Genomic DNA, 18997 nt, shown 5'->3' on the forward strand with positions numbered 1-18997 from the left:
CTGTGAGAGACTGCACGAACCAACGCCGTTTCCGCAACATCTCACCGGAACACTCCGCTTTCATGCGCTCCAACGACGATCCCACTGCAGCGGGACGGAAGCTGTTCCCCCGACGACAAGGGAGGCCGACGCACCGCCTGTGGAGAGACGGCCCTCCACACGGCGTCGGAAGGAGAAATGCCCGCACTGTGACGCCACACTGGTGGGACACACGAACCACATCGGTCACTGTCGATGCCTTCATCCGGAACGCCCTCCACCGCTTCCCGACCTCCACCGCGATTGCTGCGACACGGTCTTCCCCACACAAAAAAGGCACCGCACAGAAATCGCCGCGCACAAAACCCAGACGCTGATCGGCACCTCAGCAGCAGTGCCAGGAGGCAATCACTGCTACCGCAGGATCAGCCAGCCTCCACAAGCGCAACAATTAGCCCGCAGAAAACACTGCACCATCTGCTTCCGGAATGTACAGAAGCTCTGGCTGTGCGCCAACGGCTGGACATTAAGAAGGACCTTTGCACCGAAAGGTTCTCCCAATGGCAGCTGCCTCATAGCAGGAAACTCATGTCGCTGCTCGACCACCTCCTCGGCACCCTGGTGGCATTGTATAGCTAGACGCGCTGGTAAGAGAAGAAAAATAATAATAATGAGCATTCTCGCCACTACAGAGACGTGGTGCATCTTGCGATCCCGCTGGCGGCTCTCCTGTTCCACCGCTGTTTTTGCGCAAGAGGTCACCACAGTCATTTTTGTGGTTTGGTCGGCTTCGTGTTGCGCTCCGGGTTCTCCTCCTTCATCGTCTTGCGGTGCTTCCTTCGCCGTCCCTGGCACCTGTGACTGTCCCGTGACGGTTTGTTCCGAAGCCTGACTGCCCTGGGAGGTCCTCCCGCCACCAGCATGCACTCCACCTGCTGCCTGCTGAGATGCGTCGGAGCGTGGGGATGCTGTGCCTGCAGCGTGCCCTCCGCCCAAAGACTCCGGTCCACTTGCACGCATCCGAGCAGCAGACGCGCTGCCAGTGCCGGACGGATTGCAAGTGTTACTTCGCAGTGGGTCGCTGCTGGATTGGTCCTGCCTCGTCGGAGCAGTGAGTGGTTCTGCCGAGGTGGGATTGTGGCCCTCACCCGCGGTGCTTCCTCCACCCTCCTCGTCTTCCTGATTGCTATTGTCCTCAGAGTTCACATTCCCCTTTCGTCCAGAGCCACCGGCCACGGGTCCACCTTCCGCAGCCATCACAGCTTCCGCGTGGCCAGCAGTCACCGCGCCATCACCCGCGGCCGCACACGCACCCCGTCACTCACACGCACGAGCAGCTGCGCATCACTGCAGGAGCCAACAGGACGCAGAGCTCACGGCCAGTCATCATCACAAACAGTGGAGTCGCCTAACGCTGCGGAGCCAACCTGCGATAACATGTGAAAGCAAAAAGGAAACACAGCCGCTACACCACGCACAGCAACAAATGGCAGCACCCCAGCAGCAGCAGCGCACACACCACGAGACAGATGGAATCAGTACGATTGCAGAGCTCGCAGACCGCCCCGCAAACCACAAGTTTAAAAAGCAATAAAAAACAATAATTAAAAAACAGAAATTAAAAAAGAGAAAAACAAACCAGAGCTCCAGTGCGCATGCATATGAGTGTGTCCGCGATGCGTTCAACGTGGCGGATGCGGTGCACAACGCGGAGCACACAGCACGGCAGCAGAAGCAAGTGAAGCAAAACACAATCATTATTTTCTCTTATTTTATACAGTGGACCACAACACACGCGCGCAAACCCCGCGGTTGGGTGCTGGCACGCACAGCCCGCACACACCTCTTCAGCCCAGAACGGTGTACGCCAGCGCGGATGCGGCGAGCACCAGCGGGGCACACACCCACGCAGAGCTGCTGAGGCTGCCGTCGATTTCGCGAAGACGTGACGGTGCGCGGGTGGTCGACACAGCTGGCGCCACTGTAGTAGTCGTAGTGGTTGGTGCATGTGTTGTAGTGGTGGTGGTCGTCGTCGTGGTTGGTGACTGTGTTGTAGTCGTCGTTGTCGTTGTCTGAGCGGAAGCTTCAGACTCCTCATTTGTTTGTTTTGCGGGTGGGTTGTTGCCACGTATTGGCCCAGTCGTGCCTTTCTTAACTTCTTTCGGATCTTCCGTATCTGTTGGCGCTTCTTGACCGGTGAAACCTTCTCCCCCTCCCACAGTTTTTCCGCGTTCCACAACGGACTCCTTACTTGGCGACCGTGGCAAAGAAAGCGATAGACTGGTGGTCCTTACATCATCTCCAAGCAAAGTCTTCGTAGGGTCAGGTGCCTGTGATGTAATTCGTCGTAGTTGTATTGGGAGGCTCTTCAGGCGTATCCAGCGCAGCACACACGGACGGGCAGCAGCACAGGGCAAGCACCAACAGGGCGCACAGCAGACGGCACGTCATCATCATCGTGAGTGTGGTCGTTCAGTGGTGTGGAGCTGATCTGCACAGTGAGGGACATGGAGAGCAACAGGGGAGACGAGAGGTGCGGCAGACACACACAGAGGGCACACCACATGAGAAGAGGGCAGCAGCCAGGCATGCACCGTACGCCGCACACCACGCACGACACACACTCCAATCCACGGCAGCAGGCACACACACACACACACAGCCCTGCCGCAACAGCAACACACAGGTGGAGGAGGGAGAAGCAAACAGGAGCGGCACACAAGGCTCCACCGCATGCACATACGGCGAGAGCGGTCCGTCGTTTCTGCACCCCTCACGGAGGGTACGCACACACACAAAAGAAGATGCAGCGCACACAGCAACACAAAAGCAAAGTAACAATTAAAAGGGAGAGATCCCCGCACACCACGTGGATTGTTGGTCCACGGGAAGTGCAGTCAATATTCATCACAAAAACAATTCAGTTGCCTTTAGCCCTCGTTCACATTCAGCGCACACCACTTCATGCAGGCCTGGCCACCACCGCAGCAGCAGCCGCGCACTCAAAAATAAGCGCAAGGGATGGCATAATGCAAGCAACTATTTATTTGTGTTACTGTTTGGATGTTGGCAGATGTCTGCATGCGTTGTTTTGTTTTTGCGAAGGGCAAACCCCCATGCCTGGATCGTGTGTTGGGGATTTCCTGCAGGGTGCACAATTTGTTTCTGTCCTCTTGTGAATGTTTCTTGTGTGGGTGCAGCCAATAATTCGGTTTGTGTTGTTTCTGCTTCCCTTTGATAAGGTGTTACAATAAAGAATAATCTTCTGAGCCGCTGGCCGAATCCTGAGTTTCTCAATAATAGAAACCAAACAAGATAGAAATAAGTGAGGGATCAACAGAATAAGAGTGGATTCACCACATCCTCAAAGTTTAACACCAGGTAACTGTATGTGTTTATATATATACCATCCGTTAGCCACAATCGTGGCCCGCCCACTCTATTCGGATAGGATACATATATTTATTTATTACTTACGAGGTGGCAGACTTTTGGGGTCCTGCAGCCACAAGACCCCGCCGCGTGGTGGGAAACAAAAGGGGGTGGGTGCGATGATTAAAATAAAAATAAAAAATTATCCGGCCGCTGTCGGCTCCCTAAAGTCGTGGCCTTCCCAAAACTCATACGGTAGAAAAGTGTCCTAAAGAAGTGTATATTCGTTCTATCAGGGTGTATATATATATATATACATTCATTAAGGCAGCCAGCTCTCCCGCGATCATTCTCTAAACAGGCTCCTAAAAGGGCTCAAACACACCCACAAGACTCCCAGCAAGAAAAAGGAAACACGGCGTGACTGACACAACTCAAATTCATGTTTCTAAGACAATGCGTGGATGACTCCGTCGACGCCACACCCGCACCATATGCCATCAACTCCTCCACGGCAATAATCCTGCAGAGTGCGGAGAGGACGTTTCACGAGCGCATTATTGGTGGAGCCAAAAAACTGTACCGTCAGCAGATGGCAGCGGTCGGCGGGGGAAAGTGAAGGTGATGGGACTGTTGGGGAGGGTCGATGCGGAGTGTCCCCCACAAATACGAGGCGGCTGAAGTGAAACAAACTCGTCTGAACGTCACCGGCCACCAAGATGCATTGCTCCCTGCCGTAAATATTGATGAGCTCGAGGCTGGAGCAACTACTCGCAATGCGTGAAAGCGTCTTCCTGCTCTGACGCTGCAATTCACATTAGACGGGCAACTTCAGCACAGTCGATCCCCAGCAGTAAAATGCAGCTGGCAGTGACGCTGTGGATTCTCGATTCCCCCGGCAACGGAGGGCGGAGAAGAAAACTGGTCTCCCCAGCTGCGCGGCATCCATCCATTCACTCTGTGCGTCTGGAGTGCCCCGCAGCTGCCTTGAGAGATGCAGAGGACAGACCTCCCTTATTTTCGCCTCCATCCGTCAACGAAGACTTTCGCGGAGGCGTCGGCACACACCGAAGTCTCCCTCGTGCCTGCCAAACAAAAGACACACCCGTTGAGCATCGTCACGTGCGTCGACGGCCACGCAAATAAATATCCACCGCAACGCAAAGTGTTTCTTATTGGGCACAAAAAGAAAACTGGAGGCGGCGGCCTGGACAACACAGACATCAAATCACACGCCAGGCAACGCTGAGATACATGCGAAAGGGCCAACGCAGGACCAGCAGCACAGCCACTCGAGAGCTGCTGCGTGAACTCCACGGTAAATGGATCAGCCTCAACGCATGGGGCACTAATTACGGCGGGTGACAGCGCGAAAGCCAACGGTTCCGCAATGCCGGGAATTGTGGGGACGGCATTCAAACCCTCCTGGGATTCGTGTGCCAAGACACGCAAATCATCCGCCCCTCGGTGCAAGTCGTCACCCATAATCCTCATCGCTCTATTTGCCGTCATTCGTATTGTCACAATCAGAGCCGTTGAGGAAAGATGCTGCCATGATAATTGTGGCATCACAATAAATGAAAGAACGCAATGCCTCGAAGGGTGCCAAGTGCAGGCATCCCGTCAGGAAGCGACACGGCGCATTCTTAGCAATGTACGAAGCAAAGGCAACAAAACAGCTTTCATCCGCCATCGTAATCGCGTCCAGCAGGTTCGCCCTCTTGTTCCTCGGCGTCTCGTTCTCTGCAAGGCACCAGCTGCCGCTGCCGTAGACCACGCTGCTGCTGCAATCACTCCCACAGAGAGACAAGAAGAGTGTGTGGATGTGTGCCGAGAGTACAGCGACTGTCATCGTCAAAGGAGGCCATCATGGCACCGTCCGTCACGCGCCAGCACACACCAACCAGCGCACGCGCCGAGCAACGCAAATACAGAGGGGAAGAGAAGAATGACCCCAAGAGCAGGCAGCGCCCTCACGCATGGCGGGCATCGTGCAGCCGCGTCAGCCGGCCCCAAGCGGAATGCAAAAAGGCTTCCATCCGTCGCCAACAAATTCTTTCAGTGCACTGTGCAAATAATTATGACTGTGTGTGTGGTTGTGTGCTGCAGGAGCGGGAAAGAGGAGAATTACAGGGAGGCACATCAGCACAGCAAGAGGCACAGGTGGATGGCAGCGATGCATGCGGTACGGCCCAACCTCAACAATCACACACGGTGGCAGCACACACAGCCACAAAAATAAAAAGAAGAAAACAAAAAAAAAAAAGACACGGCGGCAGAATGTGGCTGTGTGTGTGGCGCTGCGGGTGTCTGCCAGCCCTGGCCGCAAAAAAAACAAAACAAGAGGGAAAGAAATGTGTGTTCCGCCCCACAGGCACTCGTCGCACGCCCACACTTCACGGCTCCCTCAGCGCGCCGTTCGTCGCCGCCCCTCCTCATGCGTGCAGCAGGCGAGGCGCACAGGGCCGTCGTCATGAGCGTGTCGGTGGGTGTGCGAGTGGAGCAGTTGGGCGGGAAACACACGGCACCCCTCACAGGAAGAGTGCGGCAAGAAACAATTTAAAAGGGGGGAATAGAAAAGAAACAAAGAACCTCCACAGTGATTGCCCCCAAAAGCAAAAGAAAGAAGGGATGGGAGTAAAAAATTAAAACAACAAAACAGAAATATAAAAAAACACGAAAACATTTAAAAAAAGAAAAAGAAAGCAAAAAAAAAAAAGCTTAAAAATCACGCACACAAAACAAAAAGAAAAAAAAAACAAGAAAGTAGCAAACAGGAAATTAAATTTAAAATAAGCAAAAAATGAAAAATTATTTGAAGGGCAAAAATTGGTTCTTGGACGCAATTCTGTGCAGGGGAGGTCGCGATTGCCCCACGCGGCTGCCAGTCACCCCTCACAGAGCGGCAAACCCCCACAGTCCCAACAGCAGAAGAAGCAGCGGCAGCGCCCTCCTCTCACGCACAGTGCCGGCATCGCTGTTATTCCCCTGCGACAAATTTCCCAAACTGCTGCTGAGGGCCGTAGCATTCACGTCCCTGTCCTGTGGATGGATCTGCTCCTCCTCCTGCCCACCCGTTCCTTCCACCGTCTCCCCATCCTCACCAGAGCTCACGCTCACCTCAGGGGTTTGGGGTGATCCATTTTCCCGCATCGTATCTCCACCCCCTGTCGCCACCATTTGAGCAACATCAGACGAGGGAGTCGTAGCAATGGAAGGTGCACTGGATACAACGCCAGCACCAATATTCGCCGTCAACGGTTCCTCTTCCAACGGCCGTTGCCCGGCAGAATTGGAATGGGTCACGGTTCCCTGCACATCTGCTGCGCTTACCGCTGGTGATTGAGTAACCACCACCAATGTCTTCGGACCCTCCGGCTTCGGAATAGTAATTGTATTTTTGGCAAGCCCTGCAATCTCTTCGGAACTCAACGGGCGGTTGTACAGCAGGACATTCGACACGGTCACAGACAAGTCTTCTTGGCCCTCTGCGCTGCCTACATCCCCTCCAATGAAGAAGTGTGAGATCTCTTTCGATTCTGCTTCTCCCAATGCACATTCTTCATTCCCCACACGCTGACCATCGACGTACGCGGAGCCCTGTTTTCCGTTCTGTAGCACAATGGCCACCTGGTAAGTTGTCCCTGGCTCCCAATTACTGCTGTATTCTGTGGTCGTTTTGCCACTGCACAATAATATCCACTTCTTCTCTTTGTTGTTGTACGACAGTCCCAAGAGTACAGTCTTCTTATCGCCATCATTCATCGTCGCACCCATCAATGGAACGGTATCTCCCTTCGGCACACCGTGGACGGACACCGTCGCCACAAGAGTGAAGTTGTAGTTCGCAAAGTGGTACAGCTGATTCTCCCCCTGATTGCCAACAGGCCACTCCGCCCACGCACCACGCCCTTTAAATGTTACGCCATTATCCTTTTTCTCCACCCCTTCTTCCTTCGTTACTGTGGCGTTCACCCCGAGGTACTCGTCCTTCCATGTGTTACCAGAGAAGTCGCCGGACAAAAAGCCAACCAGCCCATCCGTGCTCGTACCACCGCTGCAGGCAGTGCCAGTTGAGGGATTCTTCGCAGCAGTTGAAGTGAGGCAGAGCTGGGAGACACGTTCGTCCACTTCCTTCCAGGTCGTCAGCACATCCTTCACCCGCTCCAGCTGCGCAGTCAGACGCACAGAACAAAGGCTGTTTGATGATTCTCCACCGCCCTTCTTCTTCTCGTACAGTGCAATCAACTCCTCCTTATTCTCCTCATTATTATTTCCACTTCCAGCACTTTTGTACAGCAGGGAGCTGGCGGCAACGTCATCTTCCTCGGATACCGGCCCAATATCAACAATGTGCGTATTGTCCGTCAGCCAAAGATGGAGTTCACCCTTTTCATTTTCTTTGGCATACACCGGCAGAGTAACGAGCATCACGTCCCTTTTCTCAATCGTCGCTGTGATGAAACCGCTTCCAACGCCCCTCTCTTTTCCCTTTCTGTTGCCCCACACGCGCGAGAGTGTCCCGAGCGCCTCCGTCCACGACTCCCCCTTGTCACCGGACTCGTACACCCTGCGGCGACCATCATCACACGCAGTCATCATCATGAGTTTTCCCTCCTTCCACTCCACGACGGAGGGATCACTGCAGCCACCGTCAGGCACCTCCTTCGACAGTGTACAACTCTTAGTATCCGAGGAGTATAGGATCAGCGAAACGGCCTTTCCATCCATTCCAGTGCCCTCCCTTTCCTTCTTTATGCCTTCCATGGGAAACAAAAGTGTACCGTCGTTCAACTTAACACCCGATCCACCGCCGCCAATCAGCCGCTCCAAGAAGTTGTGTTGGTCGCCTAGAGTGCACGGTACACCGTCAGTTTCCTTCCAATGGATTTGATTGTTGCCGGTTCCACCAACGACCTCACCCTTCACCAGCAATACTCCCAATTCATCTGCACCACTGTTCCCAGCATCATTGACAGCTGTCCGGCTGTTTTTTCCAACAAGCATGTAAATAGCACTTTCCTTCACAACTGTTGTTGGTCGGCTCACATCTACTTCCCTCTCGTTCGGAGAACCAGATACCTGATCCGCCACACGGCAGGCGCATTTCTCTTCGTTACCGGCAGGACATTTTCCTTCTTTATTGGCAGAACATTCCACCAATACTTGTGTCTTCAAGTTACTCTTATCCAATTCTTTTGATGGTTCGTCAGTCAACGTCAGGAACTTCGAGGCAATCCCAGTAAAGCTGTTTTCACCCTTCGTGCACTGCGCCTCGGCAACGGCAAACACGTCACCATTCACCTCAACAAGACTGGGAACACGGAGCGAACCCAATTTTTCATCACCTGTTGTATCTCTCCAAACAAAATGTGACTTCGGTAGAGATTGCTGACCTGACGATGGTTCAACAGCTTCAGCAACCACACCACTGCCGCTGCACATCATCAAGACGAGGAGGAGCAGCACCGCGGAAGTAAACACACGCCGGGACATGTTGGGTCTCTGCGGCTCACTCTCTCTTCCTTCCCTCCTCCTGCCGCTGGATCCGGTCACGCGGCGACGGTTGTGTGTGCGGGGTGCCTTCACTGCAGCAACACGTGAGAGCATATAAATATATGTATGTGTGGGCGGTGTGTGTGCTGTTGTTGGTCCCTTCAAACCCTTCGAATTTCACAGTAGCGTTTAGCGCTCGTTTGCTTTCTTCGTAAGAGTGTGAGAGAAATGAAGAAATCATGCCAATAACAAAAAAGAGGATAAAACAGTGAACACCCTCACCCGCAGTGACTGTCACCATCATCCCCGCCGCAGTCACTCCCAACAACAACAACTCACGCACACAAACAAAAAGAACAGCAGAAGAAAGATCACTGCACCGGGAACACACAGCGACTGCCGCCAGCAGCAGCAGGAGCCAAGGCGGGTGATTCTGCCACGCGTCAGCACACACCGAGCAACATGTCAAAAAAACAAAACGCAGGCTTCTTCGCCCCTCGCGAGGGCCTCCGCAGCCACAATCCTGTGCGTGCGTGCATTCTCAGCGTTTTAAACACGGCATGTGTGTGCATGTGCTTGTGTGTTTGGCAGCGCCTATAATTGCAGAACAGCTGTGCGCCACAAGAGAGTCAGAAGAAAGCAACGGCAGAGAGAGGCAGATAGAACACACGCAAAAATTACTCATATCATCACACACAAACACACACACGCAGCCCGCGGAATGGGTGCTCTCAACCACAACACAAGTAAAACAATAAAAGAAGAAAACAAGAAACCGAAGCGTGTGACGACCAGCGCACACACTCTCATTGCTCCCGTAAAGCAAAACACACACACAGGGGGAGAGAGAGAGTGAGAGGTCGCCCACTCAAGGCAATAAAAACAAAACAGAAACAGTTACGGTGCTCCGCCCATGCAGCCAGGCAGGACGGCAGCGGTGCGTGTCGTGCAAAAGAGAGCACCAACGGGCCTGCATGGGTGTGCATGCAATATATACAATGGGCACATTATGTGTGTGCTTCGTGGGATGAGGTGAGGGCGAGAGTCCATGCAAGGGGACACACACAGAGAGTGGGTGAAAGACGAGTGTGTGTGCGGGCGGTGCATGGCGCTCTCTCACTCACTCTCACGCGGCCACCACCGCAGCAGCAGCCGCACATACCACGAAACTGATGGAATCAGTGCGATTGCAGAACTCGCACACCGTCCTGCAAACCAGAAGTTTAAAAAGCAATAAGAAACAAGAATTCCAAAAAAAAAAGGAAAAAAACTTAGGCTTCTTCGGGGCTCGAACCCGCGCCCCGGATGACATTGTGAGCTTGTTTGCCACTGAGCTAAAAAAAATGTGGTCGCGCGACCCATTTTCACGTAAGGTGTTAATTTCGATCTTCGAACAATCGAGCACATTTGCGTTGTCCCCTGGAAAACGAAAGCGACATGTTTAGGGTGCGCAGCCGCAGCGTGGATACCTCGATTCGTCGTCATGTATCTCTCGTCCGGGGCGGACCGCCGCAACTTGGATAATTCGACACGTCGTCATGTATCTCTCGTCCGGGGCCACCGCCCTACTCTTTTTTATTCCTTGCGGCGGCCAACCCCGGCAGTAAGGACAAAAAACAGGATCGCGTTTTTTTTTAATGCTTTTCCTGTTTGGGGGGGGCGGATCTTTGTTTTCCATGATTGCCCCCCCCCCCTTTTTTGTCTATTCCAGGTTGGTTTTAGGAGGCTTGATGTGCCTGCTGGGTGATCGCCGGCTTTTTTATTGGTGATTGCGTATTTTTGGCTTACCGGTATGCCGCTCAGCGCCATTTTGTTTTACTTCTTTTCTGCTTATTGGGGCGTGTTATTATTCGTCACGCGTCAGCACACACCGAGCAACATGTCAAAAAAACAAAACGCAGGCTTCTTCGCCCCTCGCGAGGGCCTCCGCAGCCACAATCCTGTGCGTGCGTGCATTCTCAGCGTTTTAAACACGGCATGTGTGTGCATGTGCTTGTGTGTTTGGCAGCGCCTATAATTGCAGAGCAGCTGTGCGCCACAAGAGAGTCAGAAGAAAGCAACGGCAGAGAGAGGCAGATAGAACACACGCAAAAATTACTCATATCATCACACACAAACACACACACGCAGCCCGCGGAATGGGTGCTCTCAACCACAAAACAATGAAAAACAAAACAAAAAGCCGAAGCGTGGGACGACCAGCGCACACACTCTCATTGCTCCCGTAAAGCAAAACACACACACAGGGAGAGAGAGAGAGGTCGCCCACTCAATGCAATAAAAACAAAACAGAAACAGTTACGGTGCTCCGCCCATGCAGCCAGGCAGGACGGCAGCGGTGCGTGTCGTGCAAAAGAGAGCACCAACGGGCATGCATGGGTGTGCATGCAATATATACAATGGGCACACTATGTGTGTGCTTCGTGGGGTGAGGTGAGGGCGAGAGTGCATGCAAGGAAACACACAGAGAGAGTGAGTAAAATACGAGTGTGTGTGTGGGCGCTGCACGGCTCTCTCTCCCTCACTCTCACGCGGCCACCACCGCAGCCGCAGCCGCACACGCAACAAGAAGAAGAAGCAAAAGAGGAGAGGTGGTGTGGGAAACAGTGCTGCCGTCACTGTCGCCAGTCGTCGCCGTCGTGGTTTTCATTACTGTGGCTTCGACTGGTGTTTCCTTCGGATTGGCTTCTTTATTTTCATTTTGTTTTTCTTCTTGCGTCACTGCACCATCAGCTGCTGGATCTTTGTCGCCAGTTGTTTGAGTGCTTTGGGGTTTTGTTTTATTCGATGCTTCCTCCACACGAGAAGATAAAATTGGCTCTTCCTGACCGCCTTCTGAAATCCTCTCTGTAGCGCCGGTATCATCTTTTTCTTCTTGCTTTTTCTCTTCCTCCGTCTCTTCTTTTTTCTCCTTGCCATCATCCAATTCCACTTCCACTTCCACTTCCTCCTCTACTTCCACTTCCACTTCCCTTCTCTCATCTTCCCCTTCAATTCATTATCAGCTTCATCTTCTTTTTCCGTCGTTTCTTCTGCCGTTCCTGATGCCTTTGCTGCGGGTTGTAGTTCCGATTCCTCTTCCGTTCCTGGTACGGGCACCGATCCTGCTGCTGCTTGTGACGCTGCCGGTGGAGCGGTTGGGCCACCTCCTCCAACGCCATCAGTTGTGTTGTTTTTACCTTCAGGATTATTGCCGTCACCAGACACACCAGTACCCGGAGATTCTGGAGCTGCTTCAGAACATCCACCACCGCAGACACCGCAACACAGCACACAGAGGGCACATAGCAACAGCAGGCGGCCAGTCACCATCATCATCAAGACTGCACACACAGTCTAGAGAGGGGCAAAGAGAGGAGGATGAGAAGAACACACAAACGCATCAGCAGCATGGAAATGGAGTGGTGATTACATGAGGGTTGTTGTCATGAGCATGGGAGGCGCGTGCATGCAGGAATAACAAGCAACAATAAAACACCGGACAGCACGGCGCACAACTCCATGGCATGTAAAACCCACACGCAGCTGCCCCTAATGGAAGAGAAAGAAGACGCCACGGTGCGGCAGGAACACAGAGATGACGGCGCAGAAAAGGATGCCAAACCGGCGTGAAAAAAATACACACAAAAAAAAGCTTTCACCCACGGCGGCCACATCCAACAATCAAATAATAATAATAATAATAATAATAATAATAATAATAATAATAATAATAATAATAATAATAATAATAATAATAATAAACACCACACACGGCAACTCACAGGGCAGTGAATACCCTGTCGCCAACCTTCATGGCTGCTCGCCCCGCACTCCTCGGGAGTCCATCGCTCCGCCGCCTTCCTCCTTCCCGCGGCTCCCCCACACGAACAGCCACAGCACAAAATCGGGTCCATCCGCACCCGTCGCCACGCCACCCTCAACAACCCAACAGGCAACCGCCCAACGACCGTTGCTGAAATTACGCACCCGCAACAAAGCACGCGACGCAACATCATGTCACGCGGACCCCTCCGTCGGCAGCACGTCGTGTCGATCGTTTGGCCGGCACACAGAACAGCCAATTGACATAACAGAGAAGTAAGGCAGGCACTCAATCAAGGACTCTCCACACACACACGGCTCTTTTTATGCCAATGCAGCTGCCACGGGCACGGTATCCGAGCGGAAAATGACAAGCAGTAAAAAAAGCCTCGCAAAATGAAACCAATCCACACGCCCATATGCAAAGCGCCACTCGGACTGCTGCGGCTGCAGGGTCCGTGGACAAAAATGCGGCTTACTGAATCCCGCCAACTATGTCAGTCTCCCCTCCCACCGATGCCACGCATAATGCACGGTGTGCGTCCACAGGCATCCACCCCCGGTGCCCTAGCAACACTTCAGAAACGAACGCAACAGGAGTAATACAACGAGCACCACACTATGCCACCGCAACAGCAAGCACACCACAGGACAGCAAGACGCCATGCAGCAATGTTTTGCTATTCCACACAATTCATTTACCGCACACACCAAAACACACATAATGGGAGAAGCGAAGTATCATTACACAATGCCGAAGCAAATAAATAAAAATAAAAAATCAAAACCACACAGACCCCTCGCACACGCACACAAACACACCACAGTATCCTTCAGAAAAAGTCAAACAAATTGTTATCCCAAAACCCATTAAAAACACGCGTTGTGCCGCCACATTAACAACCAACACAAAAGGGAAAGAATGTATACAGCATATCCCTGGTAAAAAGTATACAGACAAGCAGAGCATATAAATGTATATACTGAGAGGAAAATGCCAATTGATATAGGCTTTTCTCTCTTGCAACCACTGCTGAGTGCGGGCCACGCAGGACTCAACCGCAGTCGCCTCGTCGTGCAGCGGCATCCATGCATCCACCCAATAGAGTGTTGCCACGGCGGCGGCAGCGGCAAGTAGAAGAAGCAGCGGACAGGGACAAGCAGCAGCAGCAGTGTTATTGCCGTGGATCGAAGGCGAGGCGTACTTCATGTCTGCCTCCCAACCCCCGCGCCCCACCGCTGCGTCATCCTCCCTCGGCGGAGGGTCCACGGCACCTTGCGCGTCATCAGCGGCATCAGGGCTCTTGGGTCCCGTGGCTGCGGCACCGCCACCGGCCTTCTTGTTCACGGCCTCATCTCCTGTTGGATTGTCCCACCACAGACGTCACACCATCGGGGGCCACATCGTCGTTGTCCGGAACATCGCTCATCTTCTCCGCCTCCTGCGGCGCACCCGCGGTGCCGCTGGGCAAGATCACTCCGTTGCCGTCGTGGCATCGGGGGTGACTTCCTTCTCCTCTGCCAACGGATGCTTCTGGGGAGCAGCCGTGTCTACGTCCCTTGATGGTTTTCCGCGGCCGGTCTCAATGCTCTCCGCAACGGGGACGGATGCCCCTGGCAATCCTTGTTCAGTAGATGCCGGTGAAACCGTCCTGCTCCACATGCCCTCTCCTCGCCGTCCCACGGAACCACTGGAAGTAGGCTACCGCTGGTGGCGGATATCGTGCACACCTGCGCGTGGTCACGGCAAATAACGGTCCCTCATCGTACGGTCGAGTGGCCCACGCAATCGTCGCCACGTCCGTGCATGGGCTCAACGGACGTTACCCTTTTCAGCCACTTCCAGATGCACCTTCATGCCGAGGTACCTCAATGCCGCATGCATGGCAGCACTGAGATGTGTCTCCTCCGGGTTCCTCGCATCCGTCGTGTTGGTGGGAAGCGTGTCCAGACACCACGAAGAGGGCTCATCCCCGGGCATCGCAGACAAATATTCTCCCCTCCCAAATAACACCCTCAATACCCCTCACATCCAGTGCGGGTTCAGTGATGGCGCAGCGGCCCATCGAGTTTTTTGCTGACATTTCATGGATGCTCCGCAGATACCAACCGCTGGAATACCGATCCGACACGCAGCGTTTGACAGGGACACCCACGTCGCAGAGCATGTAGCAATATTCACTCATGTTCGGTGCGGAGCACTTCCTCTGCAGTCGCCGGCACCCCCAATCGGTGTCATCCACTCATCCCTCGTGTGGCGCCGCGACCAGTGCGACTCCAGCGTCCTCCCGTCAACATCGTTATCCTGCAGCTCCATGTCATCAATGTCGTCGCAGTCGTGGTGCTCCCTCGCTGCCATCGCGGCATTCGTCGAATCCACCACCGACAGCGCTCTGCCACGCACACCAATAGCATTCCTCACCATGCTCCGGCTGGCCATGTGCGGGCAGTTGAACCCGACAGCATGGGCCAACAGGTGCGCGGCGATGCGTCCATGAAATAAGACGGCCGGGCAAAGTGCATGGCGCCAGCGACTGGACGGCCATCCTCCAGCGTGGCGCAAAGCAGTTCCCACACACCACCAATCGCCGCAGCCACGGACAGCACCATGACAGAATCGGCAACACCAGCGGAACGATGCTCGTCAGGCACCGTGAACCGACTGCAAACGCTGCCCGTGGCAAGTGGGGACACAATCAACAGACCCTCCAGTAGCCGGACGAGCAGACGATCCGCATGCAGTTACACAGCAGCAGGGATAGCTTCCTCGTCAAGGATATTACCGTGCAGAGGATAGAACACTATCCTTACAGTCAAACGCGCCGTCCAAAGAATTCACTGTGCAACGCCAAAAGAAGCCGCAGTGCCCCCCTGCTGTCATCCAATTCCCTTGTTGACACATTGATGCGGACTGCCACTCGTCGGTCCTTCCCAAAGCCGCTGTCCGCCCGCGACGCATCCTGCGCTCTGAGAGGCATGTCCCTCACCATCAGGAAAATCAACCACGCGCCGTCGGACGTATCGCGGCGTCAAAAGAAAAAGGATACGTCAAGGTAAAACAAAAGCACCAAATGGCAAATCACATCACAAACATCATCACAAGCAGAAGAAGCAGCGCTGCTGGCCGCGGGGAACGTGGATAAAATGGCGCATGGCACACGCGGAAAGAAACACTGAGTGGCTTGGCAAGATTACGAGAGGCTGAAACCTTCCTCAGCAACAAGAAAAACAATATGGGAATAACAAGGGAGGATTAAAGTGATCGCAGTCAAAACATGCCGCCGATCAAAAAGGCGGAGTGTAAGTGCGCAACCACAAAGCAATAAAACAATAAAGCAAGAAGTCAACGCGTGGGACGACCAGCGCACACACTCTCATTGCTCCCGTAAAGCAAAACACACACACAGGGAGAGAGAGAGAGAGAGGTCGCCCACTCAATGCAATAAAAACAAAACAGAAACAGTTACGGTGCTCCGCCCATGCAGCCAGGCAGGACGGCAGCGGTGCGTGTCGTGCAAAAGAGAGCACCAACGGGCCTGCATGGGTGTGCATGCATATATACAATGGGCACATTATGTGTGTGCTTCGTGGGATGAGGTGAGGGCGAGAGTCCATGCAAGGGGACACACACAGAGAGTGGGTGAAAGACGAGTGTGTGTGCGGGCGGTGCACGGCTCTCTCTCACTCACTCTCACGCGGCCACCACCGCAGCAGCAGCCGCACACGCAACAAGAAGAAGAAGCAAAAGAGGGGAGGTGGTGTGGGAGACCGCGGTGCCGCCGTCACTGTTTTGTGTATTCGTCGTATCAGTTGTGTTGGCGGTTACTGTTGTTGCTTTTGTGTCTTCCTCAGTCCCTTCTGAGCCTTTGTTTCGGTGGCTTTGTGGTGTGGCTGCGGTCTCAGGCGACGGAACATTTTTTTTACCCTCACTCGTGGTGTCTTCGCCATCCTGTTCGCGGGAATCAACACCTTCTTCGTGAGCTGGTGAAGGATTTCCTCCCGCAATGCCCCCAGGCAGTGTGTTCTCTCCGTTACCTGTTGTGAGTGCGTTCTCTACTGCAGGTGTATTTTCGTCAGTCTCATTCTTTTCTTCAACTTCCGTTTGCGTAGGATTGGCATTTGATTCCTGACTGCCGAAAAGAGAAATGTCCTCTGCAGGTGCAATTGACTGGCCTTTTTGCTGCTCGGTACCAATTAAATTCTTGTGCCTGGAACCTGAGCCTATTAAAACTGTTCCTCCTTGAACACTCTGCTTTCCTATTGGTTTTTCTTCTTCATCTTCCGCCCCTGCACCTTCATCATCATCATCATCATCATCGTCTTCATCATCTTCATCTTCATCTCCTGAAGGTGCGGGAGGTAATTCTTCTTTAAGACCTCCTGCTCCACGTCTTAAGTCTTGCGTGACTTGTGGAGACTTTTCAATTCCTTTTGATGCCAGCGGAGATTCACCACCTATACCAGAAACTGCCGTGTCCTCCCCGTCACATCTGCCGCCGGCACCGCACCACAGCACGCAGAGGGCACACACCAGCAGCACACGGCCAGTTATCATCATCATCACTCCTGTCACTTGCGTGTAGCCTTCAGCACAAACTAACTCCCCGTCAACGCAGGGTGGACGAAAAAAGGAGACACGGTCGCTACACCACACAGAGTCACAAACGGCATCAGCCCACACAACATCCCTCACACTTCATTGCGACATCCGACCTGTTCCTCTAATCATCGTTTCGTGCAGTCCGTGGGACGCACAGCAGTGAGGCCGGCACCGCGTGTGGGCAACAAACAAGAAAAACAAGGACGAGAGACACGTCCCTCGTGACGGTGTGCAGCAACCGACCATTGAATAAAGGAACAGCAAGGATACTTATCATTCCAAGAAAAACAAACAAAGCAAAATGAAAATAATAAAAGAAAACACGCGGGGAACGCGGCACATGTTCTCCGTGAGGAGTCGCAATGCCACACTCTTCGGCTCACAATACCGCCACAACTCCACACAATCCCAAAAGAAGCAGCAACACCCAATACACGCACACACGCACAGTGCTGTCAACAGTTAACTCTCGCAGTGTCAATTTCGCGTCGTACAGCAGGGCAAAGCAATCGTCGGGTCTCACACCGTTTCCGGAATACTGCGCGGTGAGTTTTTGTAATTGGGGTTTTCGTGTCCAGAGGCATTGCGTTCACTCAATTCGCCCGCATCACCCTCAGCAACAAATCCACTGCCCGCAACGCCATTTTCTAAAACGAGAGATTTGTGTCCGGTGGCGTTGCGCTCATTCACCTCGTCCGTGTTATCTGCAGCAACGTGTTCCCTGCCGCCATAAGTGACAGACATGATCCCCGATGCATTCGGCGCCACTAATATTCTCGGACCGTTGGCAAAGGAAGGCCTCTTCTTGGATGCATTCGGGACCATCATTTCGTTCGGATTGCTGGCAAACTCAGGCCTCGTCTCGGACGTGTTGGTCGCCGTGTTGGATGCGGGACTCGGATCGACGGTGTTCGGTCCGTCAGCCGCCGCAGACTGTCGCTAATCCTCGTGTTGACGTGACGGCTCAGCATTAACTTGCGGCGCAGTTGTCCCACCAGATTTTGTGTCATCCTTCCCTTCACGGGGTGGCGGCAACTGACAGATGCCTCTCTGGTCAGCATCGCCGCTCCGTGCAGGCGGATGGATGGTTCCATCGGGGGAAAATTGACGCCACCACAATTCATAAGGGCCGGCGTATTTATGTGTCGTCACATTCATCGTGAAGGCAGCGGTGGCCCCTTCCTCTTTCGCTGCACAGCTGGCAGCACAGTTGCTACATGTGTGCACCGCATGGGCCACATGGCACACAGCACCCAGCTCACCATTCCTGCCATGCATGCGCGCACCAAAGCCACTGAAAGTATAATGCTCATGCTGAGCCTCAGCACTGGCAGCAGAACAATTCCTCCATGCACACACACGCGATAGCTCAGGCCGCCGTCACTCGGAGCACACGACACATCCACCGGCACAAACACCGCATCCGCAGCACCAGATACATCTCCAGGACTCCCAGCAGCCGTCACGCACTCAGACAAGCAGCACAAGAGCGCAATGACCAACACGGCGCACACCACACGGCGCCGTCACCACCATCGTCATCATCGCAATGATCGTCACCACTCGTAGTGAAGTCGCTGGAGCCAATCAGCTGATCGGTGAGACAGAGGGAAAACAATGCAACAAGAGGGAGAGGGACGGGGCACAGCGGATACAGCGAGAGAGAGAGCAGACAACATGAGGAGAAGGCAGCAGGCCCAGCCGCACAGTTCACACACCACGAGACGGCATCCACGCAAGGAAGGC

General features: G+C 53.6%; 2 protein-coding genes and 4 pseudogenes across 2 annotated transcripts, besides 19 other annotated features; all 6 read right to left on the minus strand.

Moving 5' to 3' along the window:
* Positions 1–7729: a sequence feature (areas not merged during assembly with more than two copies in the genome that could not be assigned to a particular haplotype).
* Tc00.1047053509699.30 lies at positions 1827–2435 on the minus strand (annotated as a pseudogene).
* Positions 1990–2052: a microsatellite.
* Positions 3236–3718: a mobile genetic element.
* Positions 3534–3557: a sequence feature (AT_rich).
* Positions 3871–4806, minus strand: Tc00.1047053509699.35 (annotated as a pseudogene).
* Positions 5586–5617: a microsatellite.
* Positions 6040–6070: a microsatellite.
* Positions 6090–6162: a sequence feature (A-rich).
* On the minus strand, positions 6247–8961 carry Tc00.1047053509699.40 (trans-sialidase, putative; the record flags this gene model as incomplete). The annotated part of the gene is made up of 1 exon (XM_812217.1): positions 6247–8961. One exon carries the CDS (start codon positions 8959–8961, stop codon positions 6247–6249), a length of 2715 nt encoding a protein of 904 aa, XP_817310.1.
* Positions 7730–8536: a sequence feature (heterozygous, Esmeraldo-like haplotype).
* Positions 8537–9545: a sequence feature (haploid, Esmeraldo-like haplotype).
* Positions 9546–16568: a sequence feature (areas not merged during assembly with more than two copies in the genome that could not be assigned to a particular haplotype).
* Positions 11374–12165, minus strand: Tc00.1047053509699.60 (annotated as a pseudogene).
* Positions 11709–11881: a sequence feature (CT-rich).
* Positions 12514–12590: a microsatellite.
* Positions 13413–13433: a sequence feature (AT_rich).
* On the minus strand, positions 14864–15766 carry Tc00.1047053509699.85 (annotated as a pseudogene).
* Tc00.1047053509699.110 (mucin-associated surface protein (MASP), putative) lies at positions 16343–17212 on the minus strand (the record flags this gene model as incomplete). Its single annotated transcript, XM_812218.1, has 1 exon — positions 16343–17212. One exon carries the CDS (start codon positions 17210–17212, stop codon positions 16343–16345), a length of 870 nt encoding a protein of 289 aa, XP_817311.1.
* Positions 16569–16818: a sequence feature (haploid, Esmeraldo-like haplotype).
* Positions 16819–17056: a sequence feature (heterozygous, Esmeraldo-like haplotype).
* Positions 16947–16993: a microsatellite.
* Positions 17057–17795: a sequence feature (areas merged during assembly that could not be assigned to a particular haplotype. This can correspond to areas where the two haplotypes were merged or to regions with more than two copies in the genome that were merged during assembly.).
* Positions 17796–17911: a sequence feature (heterozygous, non-Esmeraldo-like haplotype).
* Positions 17912–18997: part of a sequence feature (areas not merged during assembly with more than two copies in the genome that could not be assigned to a particular haplotype) that runs on past the window's edge.

Source organism: Trypanosoma cruzi, genomic scaffold (assembly GCF_000209065.1).
Source record: "Trypanosoma cruzi strain CL Brener 1047053516405 genomic scaffold, whole genome shotgun sequence".
Taxonomy (NCBI): domain Eukaryota; phylum Euglenozoa; class Kinetoplastea; order Trypanosomatida; family Trypanosomatidae; genus Trypanosoma; species Trypanosoma cruzi.